General features: G+C 37.6%; 1 protein-coding gene across 1 annotated transcript in view; it reads right to left on the reverse strand.

The window, feature by feature from the left end:
- hgfa (hepatocyte growth factor a) overlaps positions 1 to 10,781 on the reverse strand; it is a 23,468-nt gene extending 12,687 nt beyond the window's left edge. Inside the window, exons 1-9 of the mRNA XM_056237328.1 lie at positions 10,629 to 10,781; positions 6,728 to 6,872; positions 5,732 to 5,844; positions 5,196 to 5,310; positions 1,973 to 2,115; positions 1,689 to 1,809; positions 1,489 to 1,607; positions 898 to 1,069; positions 24 to 157 (exon numbers count right to left, since the gene is read on the reverse strand). Of these exons, the coding sequence (XP_056093303.1) occupies positions 24 to 157; positions 898 to 1,069; positions 1,489 to 1,607; positions 1,689 to 1,809; positions 1,973 to 2,115; positions 5,196 to 5,310; positions 5,732 to 5,844; positions 6,728 to 6,872; positions 10,629 to 10,692 (1,126 nt within the window). The 5' untranslated portion in view covers positions 10,693 to 10,781. The remainder of the gene's footprint in view (positions 1 to 23; positions 158 to 897; positions 1,070 to 1,488; positions 1,608 to 1,688; positions 1,810 to 1,972; positions 2,116 to 5,195; positions 5,311 to 5,731; positions 5,845 to 6,727; positions 6,873 to 10,628) is intronic.
- Positions 10,782 to 16,399: the final 5,618 nt, after the last annotated feature.

Raw genomic sequence — 16,399 nt, forward strand, 5'->3', positions numbered from 1 at the left:
TGTGTGTGTGTGTGTTGGCTTACCTGTGCTGTCAGAGCTCTCTGCCTCACATCTGGGGATGTTGGTACAGAAAGCTTTGCGTACTTTTGGGTCTGTGGTGAAACACCAGGGAATTTCAGAGCCATCAGGGTTTCTGCAATAGTTCTCCCTGAGATCCCTGAATGGGACACACACAAACAATTTTGTAAAATCATATTTGCATGTATATATTTTTTTCTGCATCTTTTTCAGAATGATTTAGTACCAGCCAGATGTGAACAAACCCCTAATCCTGTAAATGTTTACAATATGTTTGCAATGATTTTGCTGGCAATATAACATTGAGCAACATTGTGTATATTGCGATGATTCTAATGCGCTTTTTATTTGGTTGTTTAGTTTTCTAGTGTGTCATTAAACTGGTAACCCGCCAGTATGAGAACATTAAAGCACAAAAGTTTAAATAATGTGTCTGATTTATAAACAGTGTTAGAGTATGTTTTATTCATTTAAGTAAATCAGTTAAAACTATCAATGAATCATTCAAAACTCTGATTCAAAGATTCAAATGATTTTTTCTTTTGACAAAAACCTTGTGGACAACAAGGTTAACAAAACAAAAACCTTGTGGAAAACATGTCTTTAGATTTTTTGTTGTAATTTACTTTATTTCATTAAATATTTTGAATCTATTTGGTTACAGTAGCTATTTGGTAGCAATTAAGGTTCCTCTAACTGAAAAAAAGCTACCCTTTTAAAATATCCAAGCATATTATGAATATCCACAAAAGGTATATATATATATCATAGTATATATTTTCCATTGGCAAACACCATTCATATTTTCTTCAAAAAGTGTTATGTAGATAATAATGATAATGATAATAATAATAAAAACATTAGTGTAGAATGACTCACTTGCATTTATAGTTGTGTGGTGTGTATGAATGGTTGTGAGGAAATAGGGCGTCCCAGCGTTGACAGGTCACACCTGCAGGGGTCACACTGACTGTCCCCCTGTAGCCCTCTCCCTGACCCCGAAAGCAAGAGGTGGTCACCTCCACTTCCACTTCCACATCATTATCTGAGTCTGAAACAGAGAAAGGGAGAGAGAATGTCAGGAATTTCAAGCATCAGCATTTGAAAAATGTTTCCACTGGAAAGATGCCACGGATGAAATACAGGAGTAACCATGAGATTTACAACAAGCCAGTGCACCTGTAAACAATCCCTGTGCCAAACCAAATATCACACACACGCAACTATCTGTGATAGGAAAGGGGTTTCTTCCACATGCATTACAAACTTTTAGCTTGAATTAAATTCAACAATATAATATAATATAATATCATATCATATAATATTTTAGTCAGTACAAAATGGAGAGATATTTTGATCACAGCAGCATAACAGAATATCACAACAAAACCAAACGAGAAACATAGCTAGAACCCCAAAGCATGTACGTTTTATAGAAAGAAAGATGAAAATGAAGAAAAGTGAACAGACCACACACACTGATGTTACAGTATTCCCATGTTGTGCTTTTGTCCATTGTGTAACACCATGGACGCACATCATTATTGGGATTACGGCAGTAGTTGTCATCCAGGCCTTTACCTACATGCCTATAAATACAGATACAGAAGAACGAGTAAATCGCACAGTTGAGTGTGTATATGTGTGTACAAGTACACGTGAATGGGTACCTGTGAGGCTGGTAGGTGTGTTTATGAGGTTTCTGTGAGTCCCATCTCTGGCACTCTTTCCCACTCTCTGTGTGATCCATGGGCCCCTTGTATGTTTCCCCATTACACCTCATGCACTCCACTACAAACACGCAGAAACACATGTATTACAAACACCAAATGCACACATATAAATAGTCTTATATGGTGCAACAGACACAAACACACTCACATACTGTACTCTCATATCACAAATAACACACATTATAATATATAGATTGCATATAGATGAGGTCATCTCTAACCGTCTGCACATTGGGGCAGCCCACATTCCTGGTGCCGAGTCTCAGTGAGTTCAGTGAAGCACCATGGTCCACTTGGATCATTGTCCGGGTTTCGGCAAAAGTTCTGACGCAGGTCAAACTTTTTGTGTCTGGCAGGCTTGAAACTGATAAATATATAGATAAAAGGAGAGGGAAAACAGAGTTAAAAATTCAGTAAATGTGATCATCCAGCTTAAATTGACTTGTCCTACTCCTAGAAAGCCACTGTCCTGCTGAATTTAGCTCCAACCCTAATTAACCCTAATTTTTTGCCTACCGTTTTTCAAATACCATATATTCGGACATACTACTCTGTTAACATACTTTTTTCCCCGCATACTATATAGTAGGGAAGTATTTGATTTTGGACAAAGAACAGGTCTTTAGGATTACCACAAACTTCCAAGCAGGTGTTTTGGAGCAGGTTGAAGCAGAAAGTTGCAGAAAGTTGGACCGCCAAGAGCAGGATTGGATACCCCTGGCCTTTTGGAACACTGATTGAGTAAATCAGCTGAATCAGCCTAAAGGGTCAACTTAGACAAATATGAATTTCTAGTTAGTGCTAGTTTGGTGATGGTTCACCTTGAGACCTGGCATAGCCATGTTGTTCATCAGTAAAACTTAGCAGGTGGATGATCATGGAAGTCTCCTTGATTGAGCTAGTTAAGAAGCCTGTAGGTCTTTCAGCAGAGAGGTCCACACCAGGATAATCTACAATCTCAAAACAGGTTGACCAAGATGGTCAAACACAGGGGTGTCCAGAGTTTAGCTCCAACCTTAATTAAATACTCCTAGACCAGTTGATCAAGGACTTTGAGATTAATAGATGATGCCAAATGGGCAGGTTGGAGCTAAATTCAGCAGGCCCTCTAAAATGGTCATCGAGGAGCAGGACTGGACACCCCTGGTCTACCAGGCCCCACAACCCTATATACAGGATAAACAGTATGGAAGATGGATGGATGTATGGTCCTCCATATGTTTTAATGGAGGACAGAAACTCAAACCCTGAACAAAGTCACCTACCTGACTTTTTAAGGAACTCTTAAGACCTTGATTATCTTGCTAAGGTGTCTTTGATTAGGGTTGAAGCTAAATTCTCGAGGGTAGTGTCCCTCCAAAGCCAGATTTGAGGAACCCTGGTCTACTAGATTGACCTGAATATCACTTAAGCCAGTCTGGACCAGCTAACAACCATAAATGACCAGCTTCAACCATGTAAAACCAGCATATTGTATCTCAATAGATGCTATCTAATTCTAAGTGTACCTAAACAATGAATTGATCTGGAAAACTCTTAAAATCAAATCCAGAACTAGACCTTCAAAATAAGTTAAAATAACACAAGATTAGGACACCATTCAAACAAAAGCCATGCAGCACAGATGACTTGCTTAAACAACTGGGTTACGAAAGGCGTATGGTGCTGGAATGGACTGTGTTCCTGCATCTGGATCTTATGGCTGGTTCCACATGAGACCTGAGATTTCTACAGCTAATGATGTTGTGCTAACAGATGTTAGCCAGCTATTCTTCTCTGGCTTCCAACAGACGCTCTCGCACACTGAATGCAATCCAAACAGAAACTTTAAACTTTCTTTAATCACACTTACAACACCTGGAGGTCATATGAGTCGGAAATGGGCAATTTATTGGAAACTCTCCATTTGTGTACATACAAAAGGATTTCATCTCAACAAAGTGACATTTCCTGGCAGCAAGTCGGTGTTGGCTGGCCACCGGCTCTGCAACCAGCACTGGCACCTTCTTGGTAGAAAAGGGGCTTGCATTTTTTGTCTTCTTAGAGTAGATTTACTTGGTTCTCATCACATTCTTTCTGATAATTTTCTGCTGTCTCTCCCGTTTGGCTTGGCCAAATGTATGGGGCAGGTGGACACATTGTGCTGGTGGATAGATTGAGAAGCTTGGGTCTGAGAGGAAAAAGATCTTATCACATGGAAAAAGGTTCGAAGGGAATCGAAGTCGGAAAGTACTGTTATCCATAGGGAGGAGAGGATCTGGATTAGCATCTGTGCACTAGTCTCAAATGCTGCTCGTATTTTAATGTGTCTGCGGCTTTGTGAGCTCAGCTGGAGGGCAGACAGAACATGACTTCAGTCCATAAATCCTCCTTCTCTCGGTCTTTTTCTATCTTTCTTTCATTCTCTCACCTCTAAAATCTTTATACAGCTTGTAAGCAGTGTAGCTCTTAGAGCTAATAACATCTTGGCTAACAAGGACCTGGCAACAATTGACCACATTAACCAGAATGGCTTGTGTTCGCGCAGTCAAGGCATCACTCCGAATGGTCCCACTTAACTTCTGTTGTGAGAAAGAAGACTCTCAAACGACCAGGCCTGAAAGCAATCTCATCTGCAGTCTAGACTAATCAGTGATTGTTGGCAGACAGCACACTGACAGCAATTAGCGGCTAACGGCTAAGTCCGCGCTAGGAACAGCGAGGAGTATTGCGAAAATTGCTAGCTGTCAGAGACCATATGAAAGCTGCAAATGACAAGCTTACTGAGAGAATGAGTTACAGAGGAATGAGCGGTTTAAAAGACAGATGCAAGAATTGACTATGAATAGCATTGTTTATTAGCTGTAGCTATTTACTCAGCGTATACAAAAGGTAGATGCAGTTTACACAAAGTGTAACAGAACTTAAACGCTATTTATACTGAGCGTAAATAGTTTTAGATAATGTTTGCACACAGTGTAAAACACAATAATTAGCATCTTGTTTACGAGTGCGGGTAGTGATAGGTGCTATACACAAAGTGTAAATAGAAGTGATATGCTATTTATACTAAGGTAAATTGTTTGCGTTTTATTTGAATGCACCGGCTCCATTGATGTAAAACAATTCACTAAGGAACCAAGAGCTGTCACAATGTTGCATGTCAATGTCTTGCAAGATCCTGTTCCTTCCCAAAGCATTTCTATTGGCTGAGACAATTATTTAGGGGTACTTTTTCAGTGCCTGACTAATTTAAATAATAAAAAAAAACATGATAGTGCATCTTAAAAATGCCATTCACTAACAATTAGCCTTATTTCCATTTAAATTAGGTCTATTTGCACAGAAAATAATGGCAATGACTTAATCCACCAGCGCATATTGAAGTAGCACAACTGTTTAGTAAATTCATCCCACAGAGTCAAAGAGAGAGAAAGCAAAAAAAAAATTAGAGTGACTTTTTACTTGTGCTCATGTGGGATGGACATATTCCAGGATTGACACGTAATTCCAGTCTTTGTGATTGACCTTCTCCCCTTGTAGTTGACACCCGACCCAATGATGCACTCCCTCACGTAGTCTGCGGAAAACATACGGCACACAGATATTCATATAATCTGATATGATGAACGTTGTTTACAGATTACACATTTCACTGACATCCTGAAGTGATTTAAGTCTCCAAACAAGAGTTTTACTGACGACTATGGCATAAATCTAAATTTTCAACTCCAGCTTTTGCTGAAAGCATAAACATACGGCATCTTGTTACCGTCAACAGTCATGCTTTCTTATACTCTGTTTGCTGCCAAATCTCTTAAGCATGTGTTGTTTACAATGACAGAGGGGATTTTATACATAGAAGTGATTTTACACTTCGAGCCAGCAATCTAAACAAACATGACTGGCATTTGCGCAGTTTTACAACCAAATATTTCCAAGAAAACTTTCGGAAGAAATAAAAGTAAAAAGTCAAGTGTGAGGGAATTTCAAATATTTACCTTTCTTCTCGAAAAGGTCACAATTGGGTTTTCGCTCTCTCTTTGCGCCTTCGGAGAAACGATCGAAGGGAAGCAAGTGACATTTCCTGTTTATCTGGTCAAAGTAGAATGCCCTGTGAGGAAGCAAGGAGAGAAAACCAAGAAAAAGAAAGACAATTGTTGGGTCAGAGAACCACCACGATCAGATGAAGGTCTCACATGAGCTTGCTGAATCAATAGTTCATCCAAAAATTACAATTCTGTCCACATTTACTAACTTTCATGATGTTCCAAATGTGAAAAAGAAGATATTCTGAAGAATGTTTCCCATTAACTTTAATTGTATGGACAAAAACATTGAGACATTCTTCAAAATATCTTCTTTTCCCTAGTGAAAAATAAATGTACCAAAATGTACATAAAATACATTTATTTTATGCTAAGTATACTAGAATACATTTACATATTTATATACTAAATAAAAATACCCTACAATTGTGCTTTTGGTATACTAAATTGGTATACTTAAAGTCTGCTAAATTGGAACAACTAATTTTGTACTTAATGCACTTCAGTAACCTGTAAATAGTGCTGAGGTCCAACTAAAGATACTTAAGAATATTTGATTGTGCTAAAGTGGAAATATTACAAGTACACTTTACATATCTTGCATTTAAAAACTGATATTATACAGAGATCATACTACCCTTACTAATAGTGATATTAAAACACATTTTAGGCTTAATATTAAGAAATGTGCATTGTGCAATAAAGAAGTACTCCAAATAAAGTTCAATTATAATATTTATATCAGCAAGTGTCAATATGTCAGTAAATATGTGAATGGATTTGTAGTATACAAAGTATGAAATAAATGTATTTTAAATACATTTTGGTATAGATTTTTTTCACTAGGGTTGTGTTACAAAAAAAGTACATGTTAACAGAATTTTCATTTTTTGGTTGAACTACCCCTTTAAGCTTGTGTGTCTGTGTGATTACATGTGCATCTGTCACCTGCAGGACTTCTTGCTCTTGCTGCATTTGCGTGCACAGTCATCCAGCGACAGGTTTCTAATTCGAGGAGATTCTGGACAGTCTGTACAAAGCAGCCGGCTGTTTTCACTTTTCTGATACCTCTGCAATGTCTGTTTTCTGCACTCTGAACAAAAGAGACAAGGAGATTAAACCCAAACACACACGCAGGTCCTTAAAACACACACACATGCACACGTACATGTACACTCGTAACCTCATACATGTAAGAGCTGTCACACACATTATCAGAAGGGTAATTCTCAGGAAACAGTCCCATTTGTACCAAATTTGTGTCTCTGTGAATTAAAACTGATATAATTTGACAGTTTCCAATCTTTAGTGTGTAACAAAAATAACTTTTCATTACAAATTCATTTTCATTTTCAATTTTCCCCTCTTTAGTGTGTAATGAAAAGAACTTTTTAAATAAAACATTTTTAAATGTTTGTTTTGACATGTGACCTGTTTTTAAAATGACACTGCTATTCAAAGGTTTGGGGTAGGTAAGATTTTGTAAAAAATTTTGTCTCTTATGCTCACCAAGGCTATATTCATTAGATAAAACTATAATATTGTTTTGATTCAGCATCATTAGTCCAGTGTCACATGATCCTTCAAAAAGCATTCTAATACTCTGATTTGCTGCTGTGTGTGTGTGTTTTTTTTAAAGATTCTTTGGTGTCTAAAAGTTTCTTTAATGAACAAAAGTAAGCAGAGTCAACATACATAGACTCGTCAGCATTTTTACATTCTTTAACATGAGTAAAATCAGGTTTCTGTTTGCTATTTTATGACTGTTTGCTATTTATTTCTTCTGCAGAAATGAATGAGAGGCCAGTGAAGGGCCCAGAGACTCTCACTTACACACACGTGTCACGATTCACTGCACTGTGGTGGTCCGGGGATATTTCCAAAGTCAGCTTACATACATGTGCTAAGCTCTCATGGTAACTCCCACACTAAAACATATACATAATCTTTCTGTTGTTTCCAGGTACAACATATGTCCCTTACACTGTCTTTATTTGCTGATCTGCACTCTAAAATGCAATAGTTCACCCAAAACTTACAACTACATCATTTTTGTCTCTTATTGTCCCATAAAAGTAGTCTATACAACTCATGCAGACATTATTCACTGAAAATCTTCCTATCCAGGGAGTCCATGAAGCCAAAATGGACAATTCTTGTTTTATGGAACATTGCAGTATGTATTATACTTGATTTGATTTTTATGGAACATTGCAGTATGTATTATACTTGATAAATATATATATATATATATATATATATATATATATATATATATATATATATAAAACATGTGCCCTCATAGTCTCAAAATAATTTCCCCTGCCTGCAACGATGGCTCTTCTGTGATGATGTGTTTTCTGGCATGAGAGTGAGACAACCTGTCACTCACATGACATCACAGCAATAACAAACCAGAACGATCCAATCAATTCCCCATGGACAAAATCAATTCCCGCTCAACATTTTTTCTTGCACGAGAATTTCACCCGGATACGTCTCAATAGGAAAGAAAAGTCAACTTCTGTTCCATGCCAAATTTAACTGGACTAAGTGAAAGCTGCAGCAACCAGATCATTGAGTAAGAGAGTACTCAGTTTTGCGGACTTGTGATTGTCGTCTTGTCCACATGCTTGTGATGTCAACAAGAGTGTCGGATTTTCATGTTTCATAAGTGTGCTGACAGTAATCCATAAGGGCAGCATCTGGGACCGGATCGATTCTGACTGAATCATTCTTTTGAGCCATTTCAATAGCTCACAATAAACGATATGTTTTAAGACTCATTGAATCACAAATGTTACCAGTGAATATTGACTTAATATTCAGTCTGTTCTTCACACAAAAAGAATACAAGTCGTATGGACTCATTTTATGAGTTTTTGAGGCTTGACAGGCATGCTCACTTCATTTTGGATGAACTATCCCGTTTAAAGGCTGATAACAGAATTGTATACAGTCTCCCATCGGCTGTTATCTCACTCAGCGACAGCGTGGGCATGAACTTGGATCTGTTCTGTGCAGTAGCCTTGGGCCCGGTGCCCTGATTATCAACTCATTCAGTAAACTGTTGAAAATCAGGGGGGAAAAGCAACACCCCTCAGTTTGATTCAGGCACGCGTAGTGCTGCACATCTCTTACCAAACTCCTGTGGCTGAAGCGGTTTTGGTGAGAACACATTATTAATGTTTGGGCCGCATCTGAACACATCTGGATTTCATCAAGCAGCTCTTCAAACATTGATCTTTTCCTTCAGCGCCCCAATTAGACTTCTTTAAATTCCTCTTTCTGGCCTGTCGGGGGCATCTTTATCTCCCAGCATGCTTATTAGATTTGGCTAAACCACTTCCTTAAATAACAACGGGATGATGGTAGCAATGAGGATGGGCATCAGTGAAACATCAGCATTAATGGTTTCAGTCTGACTCACTAATGTCCTTTCCTTTCCTAGAGCTTCAGTGAAAGTTTGAAGAACCTCTCGTTCTGTGTTTACGCAGCACATCTGGTCTGGTGAATATTTGCAATGGTGAAATATGGGAGAAACGGCTCTGTCCAGATGTTGCACAGCATGTCGATAACGCCGCTTTAGAGAGTCCATTCACCCCATATGTGCGTTTGCCCATTGCTGGAAATGTGTACTCCGGGAAGGGTCTGGTGCTTTACTGTTGCGCATCTAATGATGCATGTCACTGTTATTGAGCATCAGTTTCTTCAGTGGACCAGGACTGAAAGTAGCGTAAATGTTGGCGCTTTTATACACTTTTTACAGTTTCAGGCCCCATGAAAATGATACTGCAGAAAAGTGTCTTGCTAAAAGACTCAATGGTGATAATCATGTGGGGTTTGAACCTACAGCCTACTGTTCCAGCACAGAACTTTGACCATTAGGCCACACCACCCCATATCCTCTGCATGCAACATCTCCAGGCTTCCGTTTATGAGACTGAAACATGAGGAAGGGTCATTGGGTTTGTGTAAAATCCAAACTAAATATACACTATTGTAAATGAGGACAGTTTGAAAACTGTGGCCCCCTATTACAAACCCCCTTGATTGTTTATTCCCCCTTAATTGCATTTTTAGTTTTCTATACCTCAAAAAAGCAGGGACTGGGAGAAAATCTTCTTTTATTAAATGGAAAACCCTAAACACGAACCCTTCAGGCACTCCACAAACCAACAATTTACCATGGTAATCATAGTTTCTACCATATACTGTAAAACAAAACAAAAATCACCTTTATAATAATATCTTGCATTTCCACTTGTTTGTATGAGTAAGAGTTTTAACTCAAGTTTCTTCATCAGTAAAGTGCAATGAACCTACATCTGCAGGTTGTAACTCTGGCACCACTTTAGCAATTAAGCTTCATTCATAGATAATAAAGTTTAATTAAACCCAATTTTAGAGTACTGACTGAGAGTGAGAGTTTACAGTGTTTGTCATTAATATGAGATCTCCTTCAGACACTGCCAGAATTTCATCTCGTTTAACTTCTTGTCAGGACACTGATGGCTTAAATAGTTTTACACTACACTAAAAAAGTGTCTGCCTCAAATTTTTTTAAAATTTTTTTAATCAACAATCAATGTTTAAGTCATTTCAACTTAAATTACATTTAACTGGCTTAATAATGAGTTGAATCTTGTATAAGTTTTATTTTGATGAGTGAAAGTAATGTAAAAACATATGTTGTCATAAATTATTGATCATGAACGTGTATGAACGTTTTATCGACTTCATATTGCTCAAAGACAATCTAACAGTGGCATCTTTGCACTGTGATCAACACAATTTAAAACACGATCAGTTGATCAATAACGCACGTCACGTGGTCATGGTCACTCACCCGCATCCAGGGACAGTAAGACACACAGAAGAGTTTGATAAATCCACATTATGTCCAATTTCATATTGCTCGGTTTGATATTCCGGGATTTGGGATGGAGAGTTTATAAGGTCCGAGCTGGTGCTGGTGCTGGTACTGCTGCTGGTGTGAGTGATGAACAGGAACAGATCGCAGAGATCTTGCGCTCTCTCACTCACTCACTCACTCACTCACTCTCTCTCAACGCACGCGCCGCGGACGTCAGCGTTTATTGGAGTTTAAACTGAAATTTGGAAGTGGATGTGGGATTGATCAGAACACGGATGAATGCATCATTTCCTTAAACTCTGACTGATAACCACACTAGAGACATGCAGATAAGGCTAGTCTTGCCATGAGTGAATGCTGCTGACCTTTAAAGTGTGATTGTTTTGTGGAGCTTGTAATTAGAATATGTTTATTATCATATCATGTGTAGCCTAATATATAGACATCATATGAAAATAACTTTAATATTACACACAGTTATGAATAAATAAGGCATTAAAAATAATAACTGAACACACTAAAACCCACTGAGCAAGCGACGTCTGTGGACATACAAAACAGGTTGATATCACGTCCGTCCGTCCAGGCCATAATCTGAACGTCCATTGACATCCAGAATTAGTTGATTAATGACAATGAGAAATTATGTCCAATCTGGCTATAATCTAAACGTCCACTGACAGCCAGAACTAGTTGAGAAAAGACGTTCATACTGGCTATAATCTGAACGTCCGGTGACATCCAGAATTAGTCGATGAATGACTTAAAAAAATATGTCCAATCTGGCCATAATCTAAACGTCCACTGACAGCCAGAACTAGTTGAGAAAAGACGTTCATACTGACTATAATCTGGACGTCCGTTGACATCCAGAAATAGTCCATAAATGACGTGAATAAAGATATCCAATCTGGCCATTATCTTAATGTCCACTGACAGCCAGAACTAGTTGAGAAAAGACGTTCATACTGACTATAATCTGGACGTCCGTTGACATCCAGAAATGGTCCATAAATGACGTGAATAAAGATGTCCAATCTGGCCATTATCTAAACGTCCACTGACAGCCAGAACTAGTTGAGAAAAGACATTCATACTGACTATAATCTGGACGTCCGTTGACATCCAGAAATGGTCCATAAATGACGTGAATAAAGATGTCCAATCTGGCCATTATCTAAACGTCCACTGACAGCCAGAACTAGTTGAGAAAAGACGTTCATACTGACTATAATCTGGACGTCCGTTGACATCCAGAAATAGTCCAGAAATGACGTGAATAAAGATGTCCAATCTGGCCATTATCTAAACGTCCACTGACACCCAGAACTAGTTGAGAAAAGACATTCATACTGACTATAATCTGGACGTCCGTTGACATCCAGAAATGGTCCATAAATGACGTGAATAAAGATGTCCAATCTGGCCATTATCTAAACGTCCACTGACAGCCAGAACTAGGTGAGAAAAGACGTTCATACTGACTATAATCTGGACGTCCGTTGACATCCAGAAATGGTCCATAAATGACGTAAATAAAGATGTCCAATCTGGCCACAATCTAAACGTCCACTGACAGCCAGAACTAGTTGAGAAAAGACGTTCATACTGACTATAATCTGGACGTCCGTTGACATCCAGAAATAGTCCATAAATGACGTGAATAAAGATGTCCAATCTGGCCATTATCTAAACGTCCACTGACAGCCAGAACTAGTTGAGAAAAGACATTCATACTGACTATAATCTGGACGTCCGTTGACATCCAGAAATGGTCCATAAATGACGTGAATAAAGATGTCCAATCTGGCCATTATCTAAACGTCCACTGACAGCCAGAACTAGTTGAGAAAAGACGTTCATACTGACTATAATCTGGACGTCCGTTGACATCCAGAAACAGTCAATAAATTACGTAAATAAAAGATGTCCAATCTGGCCATTATCTAAACGTCCACTGACAGCCAGAACTAGTTCAGAACAGATGTTCATACTGCACTGTAAAAAAAATATCCTAATTTTACAGTAAATAACTTCCTATTTTCATCATTGTGGTGGCGTTCATGTGTGTTCAATTCGTAAATACGATCTTTATGACATGTCTTGAATGCATCAATAGCTCTATTTTAGGGACACTCCTTACAAACAATCATTGCTAAAATACATTACAGACTGTCACAGTGAGAAGATCTTTGTCCTTTATCAATGCTAAAGACCTAACCACTGCAGTCAACACCTTGGAGTATCCATGCTGTTAAATAAAAGTCTGTAGACAAGGGTTAAGGTTAGGGTTAACCCCTTAATTTCTAACCCCCGGTTTCACAGACAGGGTTTAGATATAAAGCCAGGATTAGGCCTTAGTTAAATTTGGGCATTCAATTATAGCTTTTAAAAATGTACCTTAGAAGAAAAAAACATTACTGGTGTGCATCTTGAGACAAAACAATGGCACTGACATAAGATATGTCAGTATAGCCTACAAGTTGCTTTCAGGTAATACAGCTCAAACGTGCATTTTAGTCTGGACTACAGGCTTAAAGGAGAACTCCGGCGCAAAATGAACCTCGGGTGTAATAACACATTGGTACAGACTAAATCGTTCCCTGAGATTTGTTTTCATGATAATCGAATGTAAAGAGTTTTATCTCTAAAAACAGTTTAGCTTATAACGCTAGTATATTGGGCATCGAGTAAGCAAAAAGAGATCGCTAGTTAATACCATTAACAAGGCTCAAATTAGCCCCACACTAACACGGCAGCATAATGAGTGTCCTTACATGCAAACCGAAGCATTGAGAACTTTGTAAGTGTATAGACAGTTTAATAAGAAGATACTTTACACAGACAGTACAGTTAGCGCATACAGACAGCAGCCATCTTGGAAAACAGTCTCGCATAAGAGAAGCACTTAACGCAACAGAGAAAATAAAAAAATAAATATAATTTATCTTATCTTCAATATCTACACGTACTGTTCGCTCACTCTCGTGGTTCGATTGGTCGAGACTGTTTTCCAAGATGGCTCCTGTCTGTATGCGCTAACTGTACTGTCTGTGTAAAGTATCTTCTTATTAAACTGTCTATACACTTACAAAGTTCTCAATGCTTCGGTTTGCATGTAAGGACACTCATTATGCACTGTTCTGATAAATTGCTGTTTATCAGAACAGTGATAAATAAATGTTATTATATATGGTATACAAGTTACTGTTTAATCTTTCATTTTTTATCTTTCATTTTTTATCTTTCATTTTTAATCATGCACTGCAATGAAAACACATTTAAACAATTGATTAAATATAACAGCCAGCCTACAAATACAACTAAATAGCACGTGTATATTTTTTCCTATTCTTTCTTTTAAAACATTTCATATTGTCCTGTTATTGCAATGTTTTCACACTATTGGCTGTCTCTCCGAGTTGTTTTGAGCATGATTGGTTATTCTGACTGTCATCCAGGAATCTGGCCAATGACAACTATGCGCGCCTTTACCAGTCAAGTTTGAATACGTCAGTTGAAGTGAGTGGGTGTCTGTGCTCCTGCTCGGGACCTACTTCGGTTTTGTGGCTTTTACATTGTTTAAAACATGGATTATTTTACATCGGACTGCTAAATGTTTATTTTGAGCGAGTTGCGGGATGTAAATGAAGAACAAACAAGGAATATGGACAACGAACAATGGACATATTGCAATCTACGGAAGGTAACGTAAATAACTTTTTATTTTATACAAATTCTAATACATCAAAATATAGTGTATTAAATTGAGAATCTAAACGCGATTAGAGAAATATTGATATTAGTACGGTATTCCAATGTATTAGGCTAATTATGTGCTGAGCTAGCATGTGTATTGTCAGCTAACTTAGTTTATGATAAAAAAATAAAATAAAACTCAGCATTGGAGCTTTACAATGAGTGAACTGAGAACATTGTCTCTTTAGACAGAAGAACTCGAACCACACTCCTTTACTCGAGTCTAGAAGAATCTGCAAACTAGGCTTTTAAATTGTTGATCGCGGGATTTAACGTTAAAGTTAGGCCTAACGTTATTGTCTTGGAGCTGGTGAGTCAATTTTGCAAGCTTTTGTAAATGTCTCTGTTAGTAGCCTAAGTAAAAACAAATAGCTAATATTGCTGTGTGTGTTTCCTTCATGATTCAGGCATTTTGGGAGTAACGTTAAATATTATCCAGCCACACGATCTTCAGATGGTGAGTATTGTCATAAAATACACGTGAAATAGAGGCAGAACATGGACACTCTGCTCAAAGGCACACTGGTTCAAACCCTCCAGACAATGTTTTATCTTCTATCTTCTTGAGTTTATACAGGCCTAGCTGACCCAAAAATAAATGTCTAACTTACTTTTGTGAAACACAAGAATGTTGGGAATAAAACAACTGTATGAGAAAAACAAAAACAAATAAGGCATTTCTCAAGATATCTTAATTATGGTTCTACATAAGAAACTCATACAGTTTCAACATGAGGGTGAGTAGGCTAAATAATGAGAGAACTTTTCTTTTTGTTTGGATGAGCTGTTCTTTTAAGGACATTTGCTAAATTAACCATGGTTTTTATTATAGTAAAGGTGTAGAAACCATGTTTTTTTTATGGTGGATTGATTACAATAATTTATTACCATTTGGTTAGTGTCACAAAACATTGTTAATTTTAGTAAGGGTTCTCCAGATTTATATAACACATAACCTGTATAATTTATTTAAGGAACACATTCAAAATGGTCCTATGTCACCCAGATCAATAATTTATTAACGCACTTTTTAACTTTTTTTTTTTTTTAGATCAAGCATTGGAACAATGTTTACGGAGCAGAACAGGCACCAACAGAGAAACAAGTCCATCACTAGTAAGTATCCATTGCAGTATCTAAAACCGTAGTCAATTTTAAAGGCACAGTGCACTCCAAAATAAAAAAAAATCTATTTTTTCCCGTGCCATTCCAGATGTATATTTTCCACAAAGATTTTTTGAAAAATTATCCATTATTGTAAGCCAATATAATGCAAGTGCATGCACCAGAAACTTCATACAGTACAGCCTGCTGTGTTGTTCACACAAGATGTTTTCTGCATTTATCATGTGAGCTTTACAATGCTCTTGGACTTTTTCGACCTTCCGCATTTTGGTGTCTATTCACTTGCAGTATTTAACACAAACACAAGAGATGGATAATTTTTCTAAAAGTCTAGTTTATTTTTTCTAAAATGTGTTCATCTGAAGAAAGAAAATCACATACCCTTTCGGACGGCATAAGGTAGAGAAAATAAAGGGGGTATCAGTTTACTCTCCTTTAGCTACTATTTATAAACCTTACATGTGATTTAATAAATTTACAATTAAAGAGGTGTTCCAAGCAAACAGCTATGTGTGTTTATATTAGGGGTGTACGATTCAGAAAATGTCACGATTCCGATTTTTAGGCTCAAGATTCGATTCAATAGCGATTTTCGATGCAAAAACGATTCTCGATTTAAAAAAAACGATTCACAGTATGTAAATGTAGTTACTTTTCCTATGTAGGTATTAGGGATGTGCATCTCCATAACTGAGGCCGATGCGATACGCATGTCGATGCATAGCCAACGATACGATACATTAAAGATAGGCTACATATAAGCAGCTACCGATGCAATGCAATGCGATTCACTATTATTACGATGCGGTGCGATTTGATTTCAACTCAACGCGATGCGATTCAATGTAATACGATGCAAT

Source organism: Rhinichthys klamathensis, unplaced genomic scaffold (genome assembly GCF_029890125.1).
Source record: "Rhinichthys klamathensis goyatoka isolate OS25496 unplaced genomic scaffold, OSU_Roscu_1.1 h1tg000485l_1, whole genome shotgun sequence".
Lineage (NCBI taxonomy): Eukaryota > Metazoa > Chordata > Actinopteri > Cypriniformes > Leuciscidae > Rhinichthys > Rhinichthys klamathensis.